Source organism: Cupressus sempervirens, chromosome 4, assembly GCF_028749045.1.
Source record: "Cupressus sempervirens isolate cs-2001-9-10 chromosome 4, ASM2874904v1, whole genome shotgun sequence".
Lineage (NCBI taxonomy): Eukaryota > Viridiplantae > Streptophyta > Pinopsida > Cupressales > Cupressaceae > Cupressus > Cupressus sempervirens.
Genome location: NC_143121.1, coordinates 475,701,712 through 475,728,546, shown reverse-complemented (window position 1 = coordinate 475,728,546; position 26,835 = coordinate 475,701,712). Strand labels below are relative to the sequence as shown.

General features: G+C 35.7%; 1 protein-coding gene across 1 annotated transcript in view; it reads left to right on the top strand.

Moving 5' to 3' along the window:
- The first annotated feature begins 1,269 nt into the window (after nt 1–1,269).
- LOC149562024 (GDSL esterase/lipase WDL1-like) overlaps nt 1,270–26,835 on the top strand; it is a 69,002-nt gene continuing 43,436 nt past the window's right edge. Inside the window, exon 1 of the mRNA XM_089825562.1 lies at nt 1,270–1,633. Within this exon, the coding sequence (XP_089681688.1) occupies nt 1,523–1,633 (111 nt within the window). The 5' untranslated portion in view covers nt 1,270–1,522. The remainder of the gene's footprint in view (nt 1,634–26,835) is intronic.

The following is a 26,835-nucleotide window of genomic DNA, read 5'->3' as shown; positions in this document are numbered from 1 at the left end:
AGTTTTGGGTGTAGTAAATTAATTAATGCCGATAGACATTCTACAATGACAAAAAGGATGGAGTGAGATGGTGTGAGTGTGTTAAAATTAACTTTTATTTTTAGGTTAAATTTGACAACCATCTACATGTCAAATCTTAAATTGATTTATAAACATAGTACACTTTTTAGAATTAATTAATAAACACCACATAAAATATTTATTAAAATTATAATCTTTGGAGATATAAATATCAAATTTATTTAGAAATTAAAATAAAAAGCTTAAGTTAGCGAATAAAAATAAATAAATGGAGTTAGTTAAATATAAATAGTTTTGGATGTAGTAAATTAAAACACAATCAACTTAGAGTGGATATCTATCGGCATTTCTTTAGATAGATTTATTTAAGATATCTATACTAGTTATGAATAAAATTGAGATGAAATTAGAATTATAATTATATTCAAAATTAAGATGCTGCTGCTGCTCATAGTTGGGCTCCCCTTGAGCTAATCAATAATCCCAAGGATTTATAGGGTTCTGATGATAAAGACCCTTCTTCGATTGGCACTACTCTTGCAGCTTGAAGTTTTTAATGTCGATAGGTGCTCTACAATGGTAGAATGGGGGAGTGGGATGGTGTGAGTGTGTTAATGTTAACTTTTATTCTTCTATGTTAAATTTGACAACCATCTACATGTCAAAAGTTTAAATCTTATTATAAATAGAATATACTTTTAAAAACAATTTAATAAATACCACATAAAATATCCGTTTAAATTATAATATTTGGAGATATAAATCATCCATTTTTTAAGAAATTAAAATAAAAAGATTAAGCTATTAAAAAACTAAATAAATAGAGATAAAAAGAAATGTAAATAATTTAGACGTAGTCAATTAAATTATAATTATTTTATAGTGGATATCTATTGGCATTTCTTTAGATAGATTTATTTAAGATATTTATACTAGTATATTTCTATTTATATATATATTTTTGATGAATAGTCGATGCTTGGTCTTGGGTTGTTTGAACTCGTGGGGTGATCTTATATCTCGACCCCTTTTTTGTAGATATGTATATTTAAAGGTTTAAATTAATGAGAAAAGTCTATTCATCAAAAATTAAGATTAAAGCTCCATATCACATAAATTTCACAATTAGAAAAATATATATTAAATAAACAATATCATTAAGGGAAACATTTATTTATTTTTTGTTATTTATTTATTTATTTACAGTAGATATTGATTGATATCGAAAGATGTGCATTTAAATTAATTGGCCGAAAGGATCCGAATTGTTTTTTCGAAAACCAGAAAATCTGAAGAGTTGGAACACTAATGATGGAGTTAATTACTGGTAATTGGCGGACCTTTCATGACAATGTCAAGATCCTTAAATGCTTCCGCATCTACCTACCGCTTTCGCTCGTGACTCTGAAGCAGTGATGCCATCCGAAATTTGGTGGGTGATTAATTGCGGAAGCAACTTTATCAGCCGGGGGGAACAAGGAAAATGGCGTAACTTCTAAGGATGGTCGGTCCAGCAAGGCCGCTTTTTGTTCTCTTCGGATCGTCCATTGTCCAGTTCAGTTTTGCCAATGACGGCTGGGGAGCTGCTCTCGCTGATATCTACTCACGCAAGGTACCAATCCATTAGTTGATGCTATTTTTTCAATAGGAGGCATCGGTAGGGTTACCTTTGAATTCCAATTGCATATCTTCCTTTGTGCTCATGTCCACTCCTTCCACGACTTACTCGCAGGCATGTAATTACGATTGTTAGTATTTTCTTTGAAAACTGAAGGGGTTTGAAATGGGTGCGCATTCTTTAAACATCCGTATAGGAGAGACGAGCCAGTAACTTTGCTCACCTACAGATTTTACAGATTTTAATCTGTTTGTCTTCTTAAAGCTAAGTATTCGGCTTTTCCACATTTATGGAGCTCTTTGTGGAACTCAAAGAGTGCAAGGTGGTCTAAGAGAGACATTTAAAAATGTTTCGTGATGTTCATCCCTAATAGTCCCTCATTAAAAAAATAGTACTTTTTGCACAAATGGACTAATCAGAAACCAAGAAAGCTAAAAGAAGATTAACTATTAGAACATGTGGGATCGGCTATTAGTACATGTGCTATCATTTTTGGGGCTTTTTATAACGGATAATTGGTGGGATAGGTAACGGTAGGAGGTAGGACGTGACGGTCATTGGAACATGGACGGGAACTGGCTCTTTTCCCTACTCCATTGTGCAATTTCCTGAGAGTCAAGGTTGACATGCTCTTCATTATTTTATTGACAAATACCAAACACCCATATCTTGATTCACATGACAACCATGTAGAGTATGTAATAATCCCAACTAGCCTGTTATTGAATCATTATCTGAACCAGGACAGAAGTGTTTCTGGAAAAGTATATATATTGTTGTCGATTCTATATTAAGAATGTTCTCCTAAATTGCTCATGGCATACCAAAAAGTTCAGGAAAACTGTTTGGAGGATTGTTTCGGACTTATGACGTGGTCCCATGGAAGGGGCTTGGGTTCTTATTTCTACTTTGAGGACAGTTCTATCGATTTGAATAAATGCGGCTACTTGATTTCAATGGAGTTTTTCTTTAGATTTTTAGATTAGTTTTTGAGTAGGCTGTGATGAAAATACATGCGAATAGAAGTTTGATGTAAATGACAGCATGTGAAGGGGATTCTGCTGTGGCAGGGGAATTTTTGGCTCCCATTCCCAATGCAAACTTGAAGTTGGAGATACTTGTAAATGGCTCTTATTTACAGAAAATGATTCATTTCTGCCCTGTAGCTGATTTTTTTTCCCTATTCCACGGAAGTGAGGACTATTCCAGTGAAAAAAAAGATGCCCAAGTCCATTCCATGATAGCGTATCCTATGCTGGTGATGGGGAGGGGGCTGGAGGTTTCCTGCAGCGGTGTAGGGATTTTCATGTCTATGTGGCAGCTCTTAGATTTGTCGTTACAGTAATAGTTGCATGCATTAGTAATCTTCAAAATCCGGCAGTTTCAATACCCCATGATGGTGGTCAGTCTCCAAGATCAATAATTAGAGTGTGGCGGTTGGTCCAATTATTTGTATATAGTTTAATTAATTTATATTTAAACTTTGACATCTTCACCTAATTTTCTTACCGGAAAAGAATTTACACATCTATGTAAGAATTTGCTTCGAAGAAACTCTAAGTTAGCTTAACAGTACCGGCTGAACATTTTCAGCTCTCCTACCTCCATGGGACCAGTCACCATAACCTTAACTGATTGTTATCTTGGCTTATTATGCAGAATAGGAATGCATGTAAACAAACCTTACAATAGTTTGAAAAGTTTGAAGAATACTGTTTTACAAGCTTGTCTACTGCAGACTTATTTTCTTGGCCAATAATGTGTTGGAGGGAGTAAGTCTAAGATGGCAATCAATTTTTGAAGAAAAGCCTCTTGATCTTATAGTCTATCTTAAACGGCCTTTCCATAGTCATATCTGCATTATTTTAATATACAGAAATTTGTTTGTGATTCTAGCAATTGCAGACTTTCAGGGTAGAAAAAAGATTTTAGTTTTTGGTTTAGTTACAGACTCTCTTATAGTCTTACAAGTTCAAATTTCTACTCTGTTTAGTTTAACTTAAGCAGTATTTTTTATCATATCAGGATAGCAAAGAAAATTTCATGTTCTCTATCAGCATGCTATTTCCAATACTCGCTCCTTGGAATTGCATGAGATGAATTGTGATCTGTGCCTGAATTGTCATTATGCTGTCATTAGAATGATGTATCACATAGTGTGAAATGTCCCCTTGTTGAAATAAGATTTACTAATTAATATAATAATAAAATAAAATATAAAAGAAAAATTTAATTTAATTTAGTTTAATGAATGGTCAAAAGACATGAACTGAAAACTAGTGACCCACTCAAATGTGGAAATAAAAGGGAGAGAAGAGAACTTCATTTGAAGTGTAGAGAAAGTAAAAAAGAAGGGAGCAAAAATGAATTAAGCATTAATAGAAGAAGAAACTAATGAGAAGAATGTAAGGAATCGACTCTTTCAAAGGGGCAGCTATGATGATGTGTTGTGATCCTTTTGAAGGGTGGTAATTGTGATAAAAGTAAGGAAGCAGTATTTCAAAGGGGCAGCTATGATGATGCGTTGTGACCCTTTTGAAGGGTGGTAATTGTGATAAAAGTAAGGAAACAGTATTAAAATTATAAATCTGACCTGTCTAAATTGCAACAGCAGTCTGGAGATATATATAAGGAGTAATAATGTTATTTTCTACAAGTATAGTGGGAAAAATTTATGGCAATTCCAAAATAGGGTCATTACAAAGGTTACTTGTTTGTTTCTACCTGATGCATTTCCGCATTCCCTCAAAGGTGACTTTTTGGAATACAATGGTAATTTAACATGTGAAGGAACTAGAAAGTATATGCAAGTACCTCGATTTTGAAAGTTGTACCTTATTATATTTGTAATTTCTTTTTTCCATCATTGAGGTTTGTATTCTCTTGGTTATGCACATAATTTCATTGATGCATTGTTGAAATGACTCTCAACTCTTGCAAACACTAAAAAAACACACAATATTTTTTTTTTAGCACGTTGTAGATTCAGATCTCATTTGCTATTCCAGAATGATTCAGAATTCCCAAAATGATTAGTAAACAGATTTGCAAGTACAAATGACTATTCAGTGTAATAGTAGCCCTAATGTTCACATATACGATGGCTACCAGCCTGCAGTTACAATTTTAATTTCATTAGACAATCACTTATAGGTTTATGGTGTAATGAACTACGTGCAATTTTTAACTTTCCCTTCTACTGGTAACTTCAATTATATCAATTAGAGGCAGTATGCCTTAGAAATGATACATCAACCTGTGCACTTAAATTCCATCTCCAACATACAGGATGAAAAACCAAATATCAAATCCTCTATTTAATAAGGATGCTCATATGTTAAACAATGTATATGGATTGTGTGATCAAATGAGACAACCCCAAGGTTCCATATAGTTGCTGACTTTCACTTAGTTATAATGATGTGATATGTTGGGTATCACAATGAAACTTACATTGTACATTTAGTAAAAATCAACTAATTCTACCACCTCTAATTAAACAAACTACAAAGGAAAAGGGTTTAGGAAATGTAAGAAATTGTAGATGTTTTTGTAATTCTACTGGACCTAGTTCAGCCATCAACATTTGTTGATGTATAGCATTAGTTGAAGTGATACTAAGCATTTGAATGAACATTGTTTATATTACTGATAAGAATAATATATATACATATATATATATATATACACACACATATATATGTTTGATTATTTATAAATAACTTCAGTTGTCATATTGGGCTCTTGTTATAAGTAAAGACAAATGCAACTGTGCACCAAATGGTTTTCGGGTGAGATTGTTAACTACTGAATTAAGATTACTTATGGCTTAGTATTATGTCCACATAGGGACATGACCCTATGTGGCCATTGACCATGTAGAGTCATGTCTCTACGGAGACATATGACCACATGGCCATGTAGAGTCATGTCTCTGCGGAGACATATGACCACATTTATATATCCCAGGAGTTATCAGCAGTCTGGAATCAATCACAAGGCATTCTCAGACTCAACGGGTACTACAACAATAAAGACTGCAATCATTATTCAGTCATAGCGATTATATATTATATCTGCAAGCAAGACATTGATTACGGCAAGCCCGTCCTCCTTCAGTAAATACACAGTCCCAAATATCTGCACAATCAGAGCAAGCACAATCACAGAATCAGATTGGTAAGTAAATCTTAGTCTAGCATATTCCATCAATTATTATATCACTTGTTCCTGTCAGAGATCCTGAATCAACATGGTATCATAACCATCCTGATAGGAATATATATATTTTCCAGAATTAAAATTAAAACTCAGATTTATCAATATTAAATTTTATCCTCAAATCAAAATGGTTAATTGTGTAAAATTAGAGGATAGAGTTGAGAGGGCATCAAATTTTTCATCATGGAAAATTCGAGTCATGATAGTACTAAGAGGAATGGAGTTAGAAGAGTACATAGAATCAAACAAAACAATACCTAAAAATGATCCAGATAAAATGACATAGAAAAGGCACAACAACAAGGCCATGAAAATTATTATATATTCGGTGAAGGATCATATTCTTCCTTCTATATCAAGTCTTAAAACTGCTTTTGAGATGTTTTCCATCATAAAAAAAAACTTACGAAATTAATAACACAAGCAGATTGCTAACATTGAAGCAAGATCTATTATACATCAAGATGAATAATGGAGAAACTGTTACGTCTTAATTCCTAAGAATCTCAGAATTGAAAGATCAATTTGCAACCATTGTAAATGAAGCAGATGACAAAGAACTTAGCATTATAGCCTTAAAAGGATTACCGCTATCTTGGGAGACATTTATTTGTGGACTAAGTTCTTGACCAGAACTTCCTAAGTTTGAACTACCAAAAAACAAATGCACTCAAGAAGAGTCAAGATTATGAGAGGAATCATTTCAAATCAAGAGGGAGAATTTCAAGCTCTTCAAGCTAGTACCAATAATAAGGGAAAAAGAAAGGGAATTCATCAAGACGACAAGGAATTCAACGAATCATACAAGAAAAGAGATTGGTCCAAAGTACAATGTTTCAAATGTGACAAATTCGGTCATGCTCATTACTTCTGTCCAGAACGGGAGAAAATTCAAGCAGCCCTAGCGGAAGTTAAGTATGGAAAAGGATGTAAATCTTTCATTTTAAGTTGTTGAACAAAGAGATAAAGTGGATAAATTTAAAAGAGAATCCCATAGTGAGGAATTAAAGGGAGAGCGATACATTTCCAAAGTTCAAATACATTAGTGACATATGCAATGTTGTACTCAGATAAATTAGTTAACTATAAATTCAGTGTTTGAATTAGAGATATGGTATATCAAGATTGATGAGCAAACAATAGATACTCTTACTGAACCTATTGCCAATGTTAAATTGGAATATTTCAGAGGTAAACTTGATATGATCAAATTGTAATTTTTGAATATTGAACTTAAGTTCCAATTTATATGTGTGTTTATGCTTCTAAGTTGAATAGTTGCATCAGATATGTAATGAAAGATGATGATCTTTCAGAGACATATATTCAGAAGGTAATCTTTATAAGGTGACGATCTTACAAATGATAGGCCTATTATTATGACAATTTTGTTCCAGATACGTCGGAAGTCATTGATAACCAATGTATTATGATTACTCTAGATATTGTTTTGGACAATTAGAGATCATAATATATGTTATGATAGTGTTCATAACATGGTGATTGTAATTATTTGACAAGTCACTATTTCAGAGTGTTAAAGTCAAATAATGTATTGTGTATAGATATCCTTAATATTGATATCTCTTAAAGTTTTGTCACTTCTCCCTTTCTAAAAGGGAGTGTTGATGTATAGCATCAGTTGAAGTGATACTAAGCATTTGAATGAACATTGTTTATATTACAGATAAGAATAATATACATACATACATACATACATACACATATATATATACACATACATACATACATACATACATATACACACACACACACACACACACATATATATATATATATGCATATACATATATGTATGTATGTATGTATATCTATACACACACACACACACACATATATGTTTGACTATTTATAAATGACTTTACCTGCCATATCGGGCTCTTGTTATAAGTAGAGACAAATGAAATTGTGCACCGAATGACTATGGGGTGAGATTGTTAACTACCAAATTAAGATTACTCATGGCTTAGTATTATGTCCACGTAGGGATATGACCCTACGTGGCCATTGGCCATGTAGAGTCATGTCTCTATGAAGACATATTACCACACTTATATATCCCAGGAGTTATTGGCAGTTTGGAATCAATTACAAGGCATTCTCAGACTCAATGATTACTACAACAATAAAGACTGCGATCATTATTCAATCATAGTGATTATATCTGCAAGCAAGACATTGATTACAGCAAGCCCGTCCTCCTTTAGTGAATACATTGTCCCAAAGATCTGCACAATCAGAGCAAGCACAATCACAAAATTAGATTGGTAAGTAAATTTGAGTCTAGCGTATTCCATCAATTATTATATCACTTGTGTAAGGAAACTCAGGTGCGGAAACAACTTCCTACACTAATCTCATAAGGAAAGTATGATGCAAATCCTATTAAAATCTTCTACACTTACAAATTCAATATCATGTAAACAACAATATTGCAGCCAACCATGCATACAAAAAATAGACAGAGAAAAGAACACATAACACAAAGATTTTCTGGTGGGGGAAAACCTTTCGGTAAAACAACCCCACCCCTTCAAAACTTGCACAATGTATTATCTTCAACACAAGGTTACAATACACTTGCAGTGCAAGCTCAACATCAACAACAGAAGACTCCAGTAGCTACTTGCAGTACCAACAATACACCTTTTTCGCATCGCATCTCTTCGCAACCCTAAAAACGCTTATAAAATGCGCTTCACTTTAGGGCTACTCCCAAAGGTAAACCGTATTAGGGTTTTACCATTCTTCGAGAAAATAGGAACCCCAAAATTTTTTTTTGGGGTAGAGTGTACAGTACTCAAATATCTTAGTTGCCACATGTCTTCACCTGTCATTGAATCTTCCTAACATAGCTCTTACGTGTCATAGGAATCCGTGATAACCATTTTAGTCATGATCTCCTTACACACAATTCAAGATGCCGACACATCAACATTATTTGCAAGAAATACAGTTTACAAAACAAATAATAAGAATAGGAATTATATAAGGTTGAGACACCTTATTCCTAACATTCTCCCACTTGTCGAACACCTTGTAAGAGCAACAGGAACATAATAGGAACTAACCGCTATAGGCCAAAAGGCCCATAGACTCTGAACACCATCTGAACTTCTCAGTGCCCACTGGTTTCGTTAATGCATCTGCAACATTCTTCACAGTATCTACCTTTTCCAAATTTACCTTTCCATCTTCCACCATATCTCTCACAAAGTGATACTGCACATCAATGTGCTTCGTTCTGGCATGGAAAGTTGGATTCTTTGCAAGGCAAATAGCACTCTGACTATCACACCAAATAGCAATTTGTTCTGCATCAACACCAACATCAGAACACAATCTCTTAAGCCAAATGGCTTCCTTACAAGCATGAGTAGCAGCCATGTACTCAGCTTCTGTAGTGGACAAAGCAACCACAGGTTGTCGCTTGCTCATCCAACTGATGGCACCACCAAACATAGTGAACACATAAGCACTGGTGGATCTCCTGCGGTCAATATCACCTGCCCAATTTGAATCCACAAACCCATGAATACAAACTGAATGCTGAGATCCAGAAGAGTTACCATGATAACATATGGAGTAATCTGATGTACCCCTCAAATATCTGAATACTCGCTTAACTGCATCCCAATGTATCTGTCCAGGATTAGCCATAAATCGACTCAGGACTCCCACTGCTTGGGCAATGTCTGGTCTAGTACAGACCATAGCATACATAAGACTGCCAACTGCACTAGCATAAGGTACTCTACTCATGTCCTCCACCTCACTAGGAGATTTTGGACAATCATCTACAGATAACTTTGTTCCCACAGGAATAGGAACACATAGTGGTCTACAATCTGCCATGCTGAACCTGTCCAACACAGACTTCACATACTTACTCTGACTCAACCAAAGTTTTCTGTTAGGCCTGTCTCTACTGATTTCCATACCCAAGATGTACCTAGCTGCCCCAAGATCTTTCATCTCAAACTATGCTGACAACTGAGATTTAAAATCAGAAATCATACCCTTACCCTTCCCAAACAGCAACATATCATCAACATATAATGCAACAATAAGAAGGCGATCATTTTCAATTCTGAAATAAACACAATGATCTGATTTTGATCTTACAAATCCAATTGACAACACAAAGGCATCAAACTTAAGGTACCACATCCTAGGAGATTGCTTCAAACCATATAGAGATTTCTTTAATCTGCAAACAAAGGATTCTTTACCTTTAACAATGTAGTGCTCAGGCTGTGACATATAAATCTCTTCCTCCAAATCACCATGAAGGAAAGCTGTCTTCACATCCATCTGTTCTATCTCTAAATCATATGATGCAGCAAGAGGTAACAGAAATCTAATGGATGTCAACTTTGCAACAGGAGAGAATATCTCACCATAATCTATTCCCTCTACCTGTGAATACCTCTTTGCAACCAATCTAGCTTTGTACCTTTCAACACTGCCATCTGCACAAAATTTCTTCTTGAACACCCATTTACAGCCAACAGATTTTCTCCCTTTAGGCAAAGGTACAAGGTCCCATGTTTTGTTTTTCTCTAATGAAGCCATCTCATCATCCATAGCCTCAATCCAGGAACGTGCATCTTCCATGCCCAAAGCCTCTTTCACAGATCTAGGTTCATCACTGTTAGTAATCAAAGCAAAAGCACAACTGGAATCTAACATAGAATAACCAAACCTTTCTGGTTGCTTTCTTTCTCTCGTGGATCTCCTCAAGGGCTGAGGTTGAGGTTGTTCTTCCTCTTCTTCTAAACTATTAGAGCTGCTAGAGCTCTCCTCATCATTAGACCCAACATGGTCTCTCTATTCAGTCTTCTCAGGGGTAGGAGGCAACTGAACAACATCTTTTTCCTTTTCTTTTTCATCTGGTTGTAGCACAATAGGAGAAGATCTTAGCTCTCTAAAAATACCGTTTCTGCCATACAACACCTTACTAGTCACAGGATCCCAAAGCTTGTATCCTTTCACACCAGCACTGTACCCGATGAAAATACATTTAACAGCTTTGTTTTCCAACTTAGATCTTTTCTCCTTTGGAACATGTGCATAAGCTTCACAACCAAAAACACGAAGATGTCTAATTGAAGGCTTCTTACCAGACCAGACCTCCATGGGTGTCTTACCAATAAGGGCTGATGTAGGAGATCTGTTAACCAGATAGCAAGTAGTGGCCACAGCTTCGGCCCAAAACCTTTGTTCTAAACCAACTCCACTAAGCATACTCCTAGCCTTCTCCATCAGTGTCCTGTTCATTCTCTCTGCAACTCCATTTTGCTCCGGGGTATAAGGAGTTGTCTTATGCCTCTCGATACCTTGTTCTTTACAGAACTGTTCAAACTCTGCTGAGCAAAACTCACCACCATTGTCAGTTCTCACACACTTAATCTTCTAACTAGTCTGATTCTCTACAAGGGCTTTAAATTCCTTGAATCGACTAAAGACTTGTGTCTTACTTTTAAGGAAATAAATCCATGTCCTTCTACTGTAATCATCTATGAAAGATACAAAAAATACAGACTTGGAGATTGAAGGAACTTTTATAGGACCAAATACATCAGAATGAATAAGATCCAATACATTAGAAGATTTGTGAGAACTAGAGTAAAATTGAACACGATTTTGTTTACCATATACACAGTGTTCACAGAAGTCGAACTCGAGATTGCAATCATTTAACCCCTCAACGAGATTTTTGTTTTTCAGGGTTCTGAGACCCTTCTCACCAATGTGGCCAAATCTCATATGCCACAACATTGTCTTTTCTGCAGGAAGCTTTCCTTCCAAAGTGTTTGCACCCTTAGGTACACTTGTTGCACTACCATCAGAACCACTAACCACAGTCTTCTTTACTGCTCGTTCAGATGGTGGGGATGAAGTGATAGCTGCTCTCTTCTTTGAAACAGAAGAACTATTACACTGAGAAATGTATGCATCAAGCTGAAACAAAGTACCTCTCCTAGTACCCTTAGCAAGCAACATAGCTCCTCTCATCATCCTACATCCATCTTTAGAAAAAACAACTTGCACACCTACATCATTTAGCATACTTACAGATAATAGGTTTCATGCCAAGCCTGGAATGTGCATAACTCCATTGATTCCCTTTACTCGTCCATCAAGAAATTTGATAGTGACCCTTCCGCATCCAACTATCTTTAGGTGAGAATCATCACCCAAGTACACCTTTTCACCATCGAACTCTTCATATCTTGAGAACCAGTTTCGATGAGAGGTCATGTGAAAAGATGCACTCGAGTCAACCAACCACACATCATCAGATGCATGGGCTGCCAAAGCTACGATGAATGCATCGCCATCTTCTTGAGATTTTTCAGAACCAGAATCTGAGGCTTTCTTCTTCTTCTTAGGCTCTTTACAGTCTTTACGGAAGTGCCCAGTCTTATCACAGTTCCAACATTTTGCCTTGGACTTATTGGAAGTCTTTGACTTCCCACGGGATTTGGATCTACCCTTATTGTCAGACTTATTGTCATTTTTCTTTCCTCTTTCCGTGGATCTCCCACAAACAGCAAGGGCTTCTTTTTCCGAAACGAAAGCCTTTCTCCGCATCTCCTCTGATATCAACGAAGACACCACATCATCCATTTTGAAGGTGACTAATGTGCTTCCGAGAGCCATCACAAGATGGTCCCATGAATCCGGTAAAGAACACAAAAGTGTGTAGCAACGATCCTCCTCTAACTTGACATCGGCTGATGTCAACTGTGCAGCTAGCAAATTAAATGCATTTAAATGATTCGTTAAGGATCCACCTTCCTCCATTCGCAGAGAATACAACTTCTTCCTTAGGAACAACTTGTTCACCAAAGATTTGGCCTAATACACGGCCCCAAGTCTCTCCCACAAACTATATGCGGTTTTCTCATCTAGAACATTCAGAAGGACTGCATCAGTTAAATAGAGTCTTATGAGACCCTTAGCTTTGTGGTCTTTGATATCCCGATCTGTTTGAGCTATAGTTGCTGGTCTTGTAGCACTTGTAGTCACTTCCCATAGGTCACGATCTTCCAACATGTCTTCCATCTTGAGTTTCCACAACTCAAAATTAGTACCATTAAATTTCTCCACCTCCATTCTTCCATATGATGAACTCGCCATCTCAATCTGCAAATATGATTCAGGATGCTTTGCACAAGACTCCCACTCAACATGAGATTAGCTCAAAAAACCCTACCCAACAACTAGGATCAAAAGTTGATCAAGCTCTGATACCACTTGTAAGGAAACTCAGGTGCGGAAACAACTTCCTACACTAATCTCATAAGGAAAGTATGATGCAAATCCTATTAAAATCTTCTACACTTACAGATTCAATATCATGTAAACAACAATATTGTAGCCAACCATGCATACAGAAAATAGACAGAGAAAAGAACACATAACACAAAGATTTTCCGGTGGGGAAAAACCTTTCGGTAAAACAACCCCACCCCTTCAGAACCTGCACAATGTATTATCTTCAACACAAGGTTACAATACACTTGCAGTGCAAGCTCAACATCAACAACAGAAGACTCTAGTAGCTACTTGCAATACCAACAATACACCTTTTTCGCATCGCATCTCTTCGCAACCCTAAAAACGCTTATAACATGCGCTTCACTTTAGGGCTACTCCCAAAGGTAAACCATATTAGGGTTTTACCATTCTCCGAGAAAATAGGAACTCCAAAATTTTTTTTGGGGTAGTGTACAGTACTCAAATATCTTAGTTGCCACATGTCTTCACTTGTCATTGAATCTTCCTAACATAGCTCTTACGTGTCATAGGAATCCGTCATAACCGTTTTAGTCATGATCTCCTTACACACAATTCAAGATGTTGACACATCAACATTATCTGCAAGAAATACATTTTACAAAACAAATAATAAGAATAGGAATTATACAAGGTTGAGACACCTTATTCCGAACAACTTGTTCCTATCAAAGATCTTGAATCAACAAAATTAAGTTATTAGTTAAGCTGCTGTGATCTCCTAAGGTAAATGTAGGATGTTCAAACCATCACCCTTCCATTAAAACCATCCATCGATGCATATCAATGTGCAAGCAATAACCAAAGTAAAGCTCATAAATATGCCAAGTGACCATGCGAGGAAAACTTACAATCAACAAGTAGTTAGTGGTATGGTCTATGGAAGTTTCACAAAGGTGCAGCCAAATATTTTCCATTCAACTAAATTTTATTTCTATCCACATGAAATGAAATTGTAATCTAAGTGAGGATATGTAGAAACCATGCAATACTCCAAAGCAACACAATTAGTCCACCATGGAGATCAACTATGAATTAGCAAATACTCTGAAAGCATTATGGCAACAATTTGATGTCTCTTCTTTTACGAATGGGAGGAGCATGGTTTCTTTAGGAGCCCCAAATGTAATGAACGACCAAGATTAAATCATAATCAGTGGTTCTGGTTTACTCCAAAAAACTCTAATTAGGGTAGATACAACCATTAAATACTAATTCAATGACACTGATGTACCACTTAATGGGCCAATGGGAAAATTCAATAGCACGAGAACCAATGAGAAACAAGGAAGATGCCTAGTTGTACAAGAAGTCATCCTTTAGAAGGTGCTTTCCACATTTGCACTTAAAATAATTTGATTGGATTAGACTAGTGGATGCTACATCAACATTTAGCAATCCGTGTTTCAACCCCATCAATCGTCTTTGTAAATCTTTATTGTCCTTGGAATTCCTTCTCTCGGATGTTGTAACTTTATGGTAGCTGAATTCTTTGCATTTTCACCTAGTTTGGAATTCCTTGTCATCTTTATCTTTGGATTTGATCCTTGGGCCACTCTCTTGAACATACTGTCATCTTCCTTGGTACCTCTTCAATCTATTTCCTTGTATTGTTGGATCAACATTAGGATTACTTTCTTGATGTGAATCATGTTCTTCAATTGTTTCTTGCTCTCAACCTCAAACTTGTCCTTATGTTCTTTTTCAATGATGACAATCTTTCTCATTTGTAGACCTTTCTTCCTTGCATAATTTGATCAACCTCGTCTGTTGAAGTCTGCCTATCCCATTGTTTGGGACATCCTTGATTCCTTTATTTGTTACTTTCTTGGCTTGGAAGCCTTTAACCTTGATCCCTCATAGGGACAAATTGGAGTCCCTAATGACTTGTCATTGAATTGAATCCTGTTTGATCCTTATGAAAAATTGATGTGAATAAGGACAAGTTGACAGAAAATTGATGTGAATAACGATAAGTTGATCTTCCTATAATATATTCCTTATTCTCCAAGCACAAGTGGAAAGTTAACTTGCAGAGGGACACATGAATGTCCTTGTAGCTAGATCCTCGTTTTGCACACCTTAGTCTTGTTAGAAAGTAAAGTTCACCAATATAACTGAGAGGGCGGGGGTGAATCAATTATGTGCTTAAAACAACTTTTAATAACTTTATCAAATCTGAATCATGTAATCAAAAGATGCAACAACTATAGAAAGATAATCATGCACAATAACAACAAATTTGTTTACTAGGGATACCCTTGATTAGAGGAAAAACCTCGGTGGGAATCATGCCCACAAGATAATGCACTAATATAGGAGTTCCTTGTGAAAGGATAGACTTTGTTAGGAGTTCCTTGTGAAAGGATAGACTTTGTTAGGAGTTCCTTGTGAAAGGATAGACTCTGTTAGGAGCCAATGAAATACAATCAATACATATGAGTCCGTGTTAGGAGATTTTGAATCCCTATCAAAAGATTTCAGCCCTATTAGGAGTTGTGCCAACCTTGTTAGGAGTTGATAGGAAGCAACCGAACTCACTGTTCAAATTGCTTCAAGACTGTTTTCACTAAACAATCTTCAGGATAACATATCCAAATACATGAACTAACTAAAGCACTCCTTTGCTAGTACAATTCCTTTGAAGCTCATAGTACATCAACAACATCAATCTTTGCTTTGATCTTAGCCAAGTTCACATTCAAGCTCGCATAAACAATAAACATCTATGCTGGATACTCAACCACAAGAAAAGTATTCTTCCTTTATACCAAGTCCTAATAACTAATTGAGTTGGCCTTGAGGCTTTTTCAATTTACAATGAATAGTATAGGACCACATTAAGATATTACATTTACACGTTAGATTACAAATAACACTTCCCGTAATGATGTTAACAATAGTCGGCCCCCTGGAAAAAAAATTGCTGAACGGTCTTCACAAATCTTCACAAAATAAACATTGGATGTTAACCATAGCATCTCGAACATGTCTTCTACCATAATCCAAGCCCGCTGAATGATCTTTAGCCTCACCAAAATGATACAACACAATTACCAGTACTTGCTTTCCAAAAATTCACTTTGAGAGCAATCTCCACAAAATCTTTTGTAACTCACGTAAATATGCTTATCTCTTTTGGCGAACATAGGACAACATCAAAACACATACCTGAATTCTCCTCTAAGTGTGCAAAACATAACTCTTTGACCACAAACCTCGTCGAACGAATCTCCCTCTTCAATCTGACTGAACTATCCAGAAAACTGATATGTTGACATCAATGACAAACACAGTCATGAATTGAACACATAAGCACTCAATCATCTCTTTGACATATTGATAATCTCCCCTGTACAACAACATCAAGCATTCATGCCAACAATCTCCCCCTTTGGCATTGATGGCAACATATGATGAAAAACATTAAAGTTTCAGGCATACTGAAATATATTTCTTTCTCATCTGCTTTTACTCCCCCATTTATGCTGCCCATGAATGTATAAGCATATCTCTCTCTTGTAGACAAGTTGTAAAGAGTTTTTCATGTACTACTCTCTCCCATAATATATATGTCTCCCTCGTTAGCTTTAAAAGGTGTTTTTCATGTATTACTCTCCCCCATTGACATCAATAACAAAGGGTGTCATTATGCCAATCTCTAAAACATCCCTGATCCAATCTGCAAAAGCTCTTTGATCCAATTTGCAAAAGCTGAAGTGTCCAAAGGCACTGTTGAATACCATTACCAAGAGTCTTTAATGACTCAATTCAAACACAGGTACTCCCCCATACATCTAGTCCAGACAAAAGAATAGTGCTCTGATTCATACTGGATTAATGCAATCTTTGCGTAAATTGTTCTGAGGAAGGTTGGGACATAACCCCAAGCATTCCTCTCAAATACTCAGATGTATCCTTAGCCAAAGGTTTTGTAAATATGTCTGCTATCTACTCTTTTGTGCTAACATACTCCACTTTGATCTCTTTCTCTGCTACCTTTTCTCTCAAAAAGTGATACTTAATTGATATATGCTGTCTTTGATTGTAACATTGGATTCTTTTACATGCTAATTGTACTTGTGTTAGCACAATGTATGATAATAGGCCCAGTAAACTCAATTCCAATAATTTTCAACATTTGCTTCATCCAAATTATCAAATTACAATTGTTTGTTCCTGTTATATATTTAGCCTCTGCTGTACTTTGTGAAATGCAATCATGCTTCTTGCTTAGCCAAGAAACCAATCTTCCTCCCAAGAAAAATGCTCTACCATTGGTGCTTTTTTTGTCACCAATATATTCAGATAACGTGAAACAATGTGATCTGTCATACCATAGCCCATAATCTGAAGTTCCTTTCAAATATATGATTTTTTTTTTATTGCTGCAAGATGTGTCTCTTTAGGATCTGCTTGAAATCTTGCCACAATTTCAACAACATTAGCTATATCAGGTGTAGTGTCTCAAATATTGCAATCCTCAATCATGGATCTATACCTTGATTGTAATGCACTAGGAGATTCATCTTTGCTTGATAGCTTACATCCTGTCACCATAGGTGTTCCAAAGATTTTGACATATTGATAATCTCCCCCATACAACAACATTAAGCATTCATGCCAACAATCACCCCCTTTGGCATTGATGTCAACATATGATGAAAAACATCAAAGTGCCATGCATATCGAAATATATTTCTTTCTCATCTGCCTTTACTCCCCCATTCATGCTGCCCATGAATGTATAAGCACATCTCTCTCTTGCAAACAAGTTGTAAAGAGTTTTTCATGTTCTAATCTCCCCCATAATATATATGTCTCCTCTCTCATTAGCTTTAAAATGTGTTTTTCATGTATTACTCTTCCTCATTGACATCAATGACAAAGGGTGTCATTATGCCAGTTCTCTAAAACATCCCTGATCCAATATGCAAAAGCTCTCTGATCCAATTTGCAAAAGCTCAAGTGTCCAAAGGCACTGTTGAATACCATTACCAAGAGTCCTTAATGACTAACTCAAACATAGATACTCCCCCATAGGAGAAGCATCAAGCATCTAGTCTAGACAAAAGAATAGTGCTCAGACTAGATGCTCCCACAAATACTACAATAATCAGCAAACATCTTCATTCTTCCTCTAATGCAAGTTACTATTGGCATTACCTTTCTCAAATCCCAAACTGATCAAATGTTTGTCCAACCTTGCATACCAAGCTCTAGGTGCTTTCTTTTGTCCATATAATGCTTTCTTCAATTTGCAAATCCTATCCTTTTCTTCTGTCAAAGGAAAGCCATTAGGTTGTTCAATGTATACCTCTTCTTGAAGTTCTCCATTAAGAAAAGTTGACTTAACATCCATTAGATAAACCTTAAAATCCTTCTTAGCTGCGTAAGCCAAAAACATTCTAATTACCTCCAATTTAGCAATAGTTGCAAACGTTTTCTCAAAAAGCAATTCTTTTTTGTTGTGAATAATCTTTGCATACTAACCTTGCTTTGTTTCTCACTACTTCACCTTGCTCATTCATCTTGTTTTTGAATACCCACTTAGTTCCAATTATGTTCTTGTCTTTAGGTCTAGGAACTAATTCCTAAGATTTTTTCTTTTCTATCTGCTCAAGCTCTTTGATAGCTTTTATCTAGAAATCATCTTTGCAAGCTTCATGTTGTTTTATAAGCGTCGTTGCAAATGTAGTTGCATTGCCTCTACGGTATATACTTTCGAAATTGTAGCCATCTCTCTTATATCAGGGACATGTCTATTCATTAGTATTTAATATAATAGTTTGCTATTTAACACATATATGTATATAGATAAATATTACATATATAATATATATAATATAATATATATAACATATCTCATATATATATATATATATATAGTGAGTTTTATATGACTGAAATTACACTAACATTAACACTCCCTCTTCGTTAGGGAGGATAAACACAAGACCATATATTACCTCATTGTAATATCTTTGATCAGAAGATATTCAACATTTTGATATCATGAGTATTGGTCTTCGGAATATCAACAAATGATATTCACCAAATACTCCGAGTAATCATATTGGGAGTAATGGCCTTCTAAATGTCATCTCATATGACATTCCATGTACTCTTTGAGCAATAGCCTCCTGAATGTCGAGTTGCAAGATATTCACCAAGTACTGAGTAATGACCTCTTGTATGTCATCTCATATGATATTCACCAAATACTCTGTTCAATGACCTGTTCAACATCAATTTGCATAACATTCACCATGTACTCAAAATGTTCATAAGGTATGTGGACGCATATTCTCATAATGCTTACCATATTAACATCCACCATGCAAAGTATAATCTATCATGATCTGCATAGACATCGTAAGATATATATCATAATAGAAAATTAAGTTATTGTAAGATTATCACCTTTCAGTAACTTCATAAATACAAGTGATAATCATTTGGAAGTCGTGACTTCCTCATGACGTACACAGGGGGTAGGCCAAAATAGCCATGAGGTATATTCATGAATCACAGTCTTCTTGATTGCTACAATTTACTGATCACTAAAGAATCCATCTCAACATGGTCTACTCCCTCTGAATCAATATGATCGAGATCACTGAAGATTGGCTGAACCATATCCTCTATTTGCTCCCTCTCTTTCAAATTTGCCTATAATGAAATGTCAGGCTCCCTCTAAATCTAAATCTCCCTCTGCCTACAATACCATTCTCAGAAGCAAAGTTCAAGGCACATAATTCTTATAGTACATATAGATATTCAAATAAGACTGTTTGTAATTTAACTCATGCCATAACATAATACTTAGTGAAGTATAGAAGTTAGAATATAATTATACTTCATCTTTACCTTTTATATTCTTATCTATGTTCCCCGGGGTTGCGTCCCTCCCAAAAGAACCAGCATTTCGCGGATGGGGACGTCCTCGTCCCGGAAACTTCATTGCATCCATCCCCAATTTTTTAACACACAAAAAATTAAAAAAACTAAAAAAAATGTCACTTTTGCCGTCCCCCACTGTCCCCAAAATCGGCAAAAAAAAATGCCGTCCCGGAAACTCAAGGGAACATAGATTCTTATCTAGCCATTTAGACATAGATTCCATTGACCTCTCACACTGACACCACTAGCCACTTATACAAGCCTCATGCACTATTAGAAATGCAAGAAGGCTTCACATTGTTTTAGTACCTATTTATCTTACACAAGGTAGGTCTTGTTGTTCAGGTAATGCTTATCCAATCCTATGCATGTACTCCTTCCTAGACCATACTTTGTGTGTGCTATGCAAAGGGAGACGTGCGATTTTTGCCAAGTAGGATGGTGTTGATTGTCTATTAGATGATTCTTCATAATAACTAATATATGGGCTCGACTCTTGAAAGGATTTCTCTGCAGTGTGTTTGGTTTTTTTAATTTGATTATCCTTCTATATCTTTTCATCACCTTGTGTTATTAGTTTGTAACATATTCTTTTCCAACTTATTTCTTAGTCCCTTTGACTTTTGGCATGCATGCTATATGGATTGCCACTTTACTTTTGTGGGTGGTAATAATGAAATACCTACCCAATGGTATGGGTCGATATGTTATCTCCTTATTTCATCTGTGGTTTTTGATCACAAGAGTCTGAGCAACGAAAAGGCTAGATAGATGCACAACAAGATTGATATGCCACTTGAAGTCAAAGACGAGCTTGTGTTTTTGTATCTTCCCTTCAAGGCTATGGAACTCTCATCTCTTGAGCTAATCAGAAATGGGATTACAGGTCCAATCACATTGACATTGACCACACTCCAAGCTTGCATCCACTGATAATCCATGCAAGCAGATACATTAGCATTTCCTGTAGTTGAATAGTCCTGATCTGCTCATACACGGTACCTCCACCATTGAGCACATTGATCGACTTCCATAGTCAACCCTTAACATTGGAGACATTGAGATCGAGCCTGATCTTAGTACATTCAATATGCTGACAAAAAATTTGACTAGTTCAAGAGCATTTAGCAGAAACATTGTACATTGAAGAAAGACACAATCTCTCATCTTTGCATTTATTCAATCCTTCATAGGATGTTCTGCCATTTTTGATAATTTTACATTTGCACTTGCTCTGATACCATGTTGTTTTGTAAGGATTGCTGCAAATGTAGTTGCATTGCTTCTTTGGTTATACTTTCCAAATGGCAGCCATTTCTCTTATATCAGATGAAATATGGATAGACATGTCCCTTCATGGGATACGTCTATGTCAATTCATTAGTATTTAATATAATAATTTTTTATTTAACACATGCATATATAGATTTGTGTATATATAAATATCACACACACACATATAGTGAGTTTTATCCGATATATATATAGTGAGTTTTATCCGACAAAAACTACACTAACATTAACACTTCATCAACGCCCTTTGGTTCAACTTGTGATATCAAACACAATTCTTTATTCACCTTGTTTCTTGTCATAACTCCTTTGTTTACACCCCCAATGATTTGGTTCACAGGCTGATTTTTTGCAATGTTTCTTTTAGGTGTTCCTTGCTCAATTCTGAATTATGCTCTTTTTTCAAATCTTGGTTTAGTTCTTGGTTCTTCTTTTTGTTCTCCCCTTTGGAATTTAGTCTGCAAATCAATGTCAATTTCATAAAATAATTCCTGCTCAACATTTTGATGGTTAGTGATTTGATAAGTCTTTCCATCAGAATCATAATTAAGAATCTTCTCTTGAATTCTAAACTTTTCATCAACTCTTACATTAACACTCTCAATAATAGTCATCAATCTTTGATTAAAACATCTATATGCTTTACTCTTTAATGAATATCCAAGAAACATACCTTCATCACTTCTAGAATCAAACTTTCCAATATCACCATCCCTTTTAATATAGCACTTACTTCCAAAGATTCTAAAGTATTTCACAATAGGTGTATGTCCAAACCAAAGTCCATAAGATGTCTTACTAGTGCCTTGCCTAATCTGTATTCTATTCATTGTGTATACTGCGGTGTTCACTGCTTCTTTCCAAAAGATATGTGATGCATTATTCTCAAACATCATTGCTCTAGTTGCTTTAGTTGCTGATATGTTCATTCTTTCTGCAATCCCATTCTGCTGTGGTGTCGTAGGAGCTGAAAGTTATCTCTTTATACCATTATCCTCACAAAAGATGTTAAATTCCTTTGAAATAAATTCTCCTCCTCTATTTGATCTTAAACGTTGAATCTTCAAACCAGATTCATTTTTAACTCTACGCTTAAATATCTAGAATTTCTCAAAAGCTTCAGAGTTCTCTATAAGAAATGCTACCACATCATCGTAGTAAAATCATCAATATGAAGCATAAAGTACCTTTCACCATGAAATGCTCTTATTTTTGTAGGACCACTCAAATCTATGTGCACAATCTCCACCTTTGCTATAGTAGTAAATATTTTGCTTGGAAATGAACTTTTCTTTTGCCTCACCATCAGACATTCTTTGCAAATCATGTTAGAAGGTTTCACAATCTTAGGCATATCTCTATTGTAAGTGTTGTATTGATCTTCATAATGTTATCAAAGTTAATGTGACAAAATCTCTTATGTCATAACCCACTATCATCCACTTTAGCAACCAAACATGTCATCTCGGTAGGATTTAACTAAAAAACATTACCTTTAGTTCTTGTACGTGTAGCAATTAGTGTGCCATCTTTGTCTTTATTATGCAAGTCTTCTTTGTAAATTGCAACTGATATCCCTTGTTAACAAGCTGTCCAATACTTAAAAGATTATATTTCAATCCATCCACAAAGTTAACATCCTCAGTGTTAGTCTTTCCATGAAGAGTAACATATCCTTTTCCCTTAATCTAACATGGTCATTATTTCTAACTCTAACTATTCCTCCATCATAACAATTGAATTCAACAAACTTGTTCGTATCTCCATTCATATGATGAGAACATCCACTATCTTTAATCCCTTCAGACTTTTTCTTTTCAACAGGTGATACTAAAACTTCTTCTTCTTTTACTTTTTGTTTCTTAGGACTTTCTTCCTTAATAGCAACAAATCCTATCTCATCATCTTCATCATCATTATCTAAGAAATTTACTATCTTAAAATCAAGTTCATCATCTTCATTAACAAAGAAGCAATCTTTTGGAATTCTAGATTTGTAGGGCTTGCTAGGCTTTATCTTCTTTTCTCTCTTAGGACATTTAGATGAATAATGCCCAAGTTCTTTTCATGTCCAACAAACAAGGATTTTGTTGCCTTTTGGTTCTCTCTTCATAAGTAATGCAATTCCTTCATCAAACTTCTTGTCTTCTTCTTGTTTTACTGTCCTTTCTCTAGCATAATCTCCACTTGTACTTGCACTCCTTGTAAGTGTAGGTCTATCTCTCTGCATGCTGGAAGCAGTCTGAACTGTACTTCATTTTGTTTCATCCATAATTTAGATGCCTGCAACTTTCCAAGAAGAGTTTCTCTGGAAAAGTTAGGTGTGCAAGGAATAACCGCCTCAATCATTTGTGTGCCTTTTGATGATAAGGATGTGTCAAAGTTTTCAGAATCTTCCACACAATCTCATCTTCTGTTTTGGTTCCATCACAACTTTTAATTCCTGCAACAATCTCAGATATCCCACTAAAGTATCCCCTCATAGTTTCATCTTCCTGCATTTTAGCATTTTGAAACATGCATATCCAACTCTACAATTTAGACTTCTTTGCATGCTCATCAACATCAATATATTCTGCAATCCAATCCAAATTTCATGTGCAAACTTTAAAGTTTTTACCTCTGCATATTTAAAGTATGGAAGAGATGACAACAGTGCTTCTTTAGCGAGCATGTTTTGCATGAATAGATCTTTAGCCTTTTGTTCACATGAATCAAGCTTAAATCTTCATCTGTTACATCCTTCCTCCTTAGTGTAACTAGCCAAATTTGTGGACCCATGCACATCAAGTGAGTCTTCATTTGTTCCTTCCGATTGTCATAATTTACTCCATCAAACTTCATAGTTTCTTTCCTGAAATAAGAAGCCATGGATCTCCTTGAGCTGTTAGACTTTTCTTTCAAGGACCTGATGCTCTGATACTAATTGTTAGAAAGTAAAGTCCAGCAATATAATTGGGGGGCGGGGGGGTGTGTGAGGGTGGGGGTGAATCAATTATGTACTTAAATTTTTTTTTAATAACTTTATCAAATCTGAAACATATAATCAAAAGATGCAACAACCATAGAAAGATAACTATGCGCAATAACACCACATTTGTTAACTAGGGAAACCTTTGATCAGAGGGAAAACCCCAGTGGGAATGATGCCCACAAGATAATGTACTAATATAGAAGTCCCTTGTGAAAGGATAGACTTTGTTAGAAGCCAATGAAATACAATCAGTACATGAGTCCCTGTTTGTAGACTTCGAATCTTTGTTAGGAGATTCCAATCCTATTAAGAGTTGTGCCAACCCTATTAGGAGTTGATAGGAAGACAATTGAACCCACTGTCCAAATTGCTTCAAGAGTAATTATGCTAAACAATCTTCAAGATAATATATCCAAGTACTTGAACTGACTAAACAACAACTCCTTAGCCAATACAACTCCTTTGAAGCTCACAATACATCAACAACATCAATCTCTGCACCGATCTTAGCCTAATTTGCATTCAAGCTCCCATAAACAATAAATATCCACATTGGATACTGAACCACAAGAAAAGTATCCTTCCTTTATACCAAGTCCTAAGAACTAATTGAGTCGTCGTTGAGGCTTTTTCAATTTGCAATGAATAGTATAAGACCACATTAAGATATTACATTTACATGTTACATTTAAAATAACACTTCCCATAATGATATTAACAATAGTCGGCCTCTTGAGAAAAAACGCTGAACAATCTTCACAAATCTTTACAAAATGAACATTTGATTTCGCCACATTAACCATAGCATCCTGAACACGTCTTCTACCATAATCCAGGCCCACTGAACGATTTTCAGCCTCACCCAAAAGATACAACACAATTACTAGTGCTTGCTTTCCAGAAACTCACCCTAGGAGCAGCCTCCACAAAATCTTCTGTAACGCGCACAAATTTGCATCTCTTTTTGCGAACATAGACACAATATCAGAACGCGTTCATGAATTCTCCTCTAAGTGCGTAGAACATAACTCTTTGACCATGAACCTCGTCGAACGAATCGTCCTCTGTAACTCTGATTGAATTGTCCAAAAAACTAATATTTTGACATCAATGACAAACACAGTCATGAATGCAATACAAAGTACTCAATCATCTCTCTGACATACTGACAATCTCCCCCATACAACAACATGTTACAAGATTCAAGAATTGGCAGATTAACGGATTTCTGGATGATTGATTGATTAATAGAGGAACAAATGTGTTCCTTATAAGGAATTACAAGGACGTTGTTTCTAAAAGTAACAATGTAGACTAAAGACGAAATTAGAAACAAAACTAAAGACAGGATAGGAAACATTCCTATCTGGACTGAAGACAAAAGAGACAGGATAGGAAACATTCCTATCTAGACTGCAAGACGAACTACAAACAAGTAGTTGACTATTATAGAAAGTATTTAACTAAGGAGATAATATCTTAATACCCTCCCTTAATGGTCAATGTACGGATGTCGGAACATTCTGGGATAACTGAGACCCTCCCTGGATCTATAGAATGCTGAAACCAAGAAGCTTTTCCAAAAGAGTGCTATGACTCAAAATAGATTGCAATTACAAAACACTTCGTTTTTGTGGAAAAAAGGGTAAAACTCAAAATCACAAACAACATGAAATGATTTTTGAGGAGAAAATCAACAAACCTAGAATCTATGTCGGGAGGCACCGGAATCTATGTACCAAGCAAAAGATTTCACATGATTTGCAGGTATGCTGGCCATAAAGGCATGGTAGATAGATTCTTTTTGCTTTGAGTGTTGGGTGGTATTCGCTTGCTTTTTAATTGAGTCTGACTTCTGATGCTGCTGATACAGATGCTCATAATATGTGAATATCTCAAATGGCACAAACTTCGAGGTGAGAAAATGAAAGACCCAAAAAAATTGGAGTACCCAGAAGAGAGCTCGAAAAACCCAAAAATAATATGTTGACAGAATTCCGATCTGCTGGCTCAAAAATTGAGGCACGGAAAACAAGGCACCCACAAAAAATTGATGAAGACCCATTTGAGATCTCAAAAAACCCACCAAGAATATGCGATGAGAAAAAATTTTCGAGCAAAAAAGTTAATTTTTGAACAAAATCGTAGTCGACGGATTGGAAGGTTGAAGTTGCAGAAAAATGGCGGATATGAGGTGGATTGAAGGTATTTTTGTCTTGACATCTTCTGCAAAAAACCTGGATGCCATAGATGAAGTCGTGCAAACCAAGAAATGGAGGTAAAAACAATCTGAAAAATAATAAAAAACCCAAACCCAAGAAGTCGTGAGTTGCTTCAGACGCAAGAATGGAGGTAAAACAATTTGAAAAAAACGTGAGCTGCTTCAGACTTTTGCTTGTGTCCACAACAAAAAATCGCCCACCCCGAGCTGCTTAGATGCAAATAGAAAACAATGTTTATTTGCTTCCTCAAGAAAATG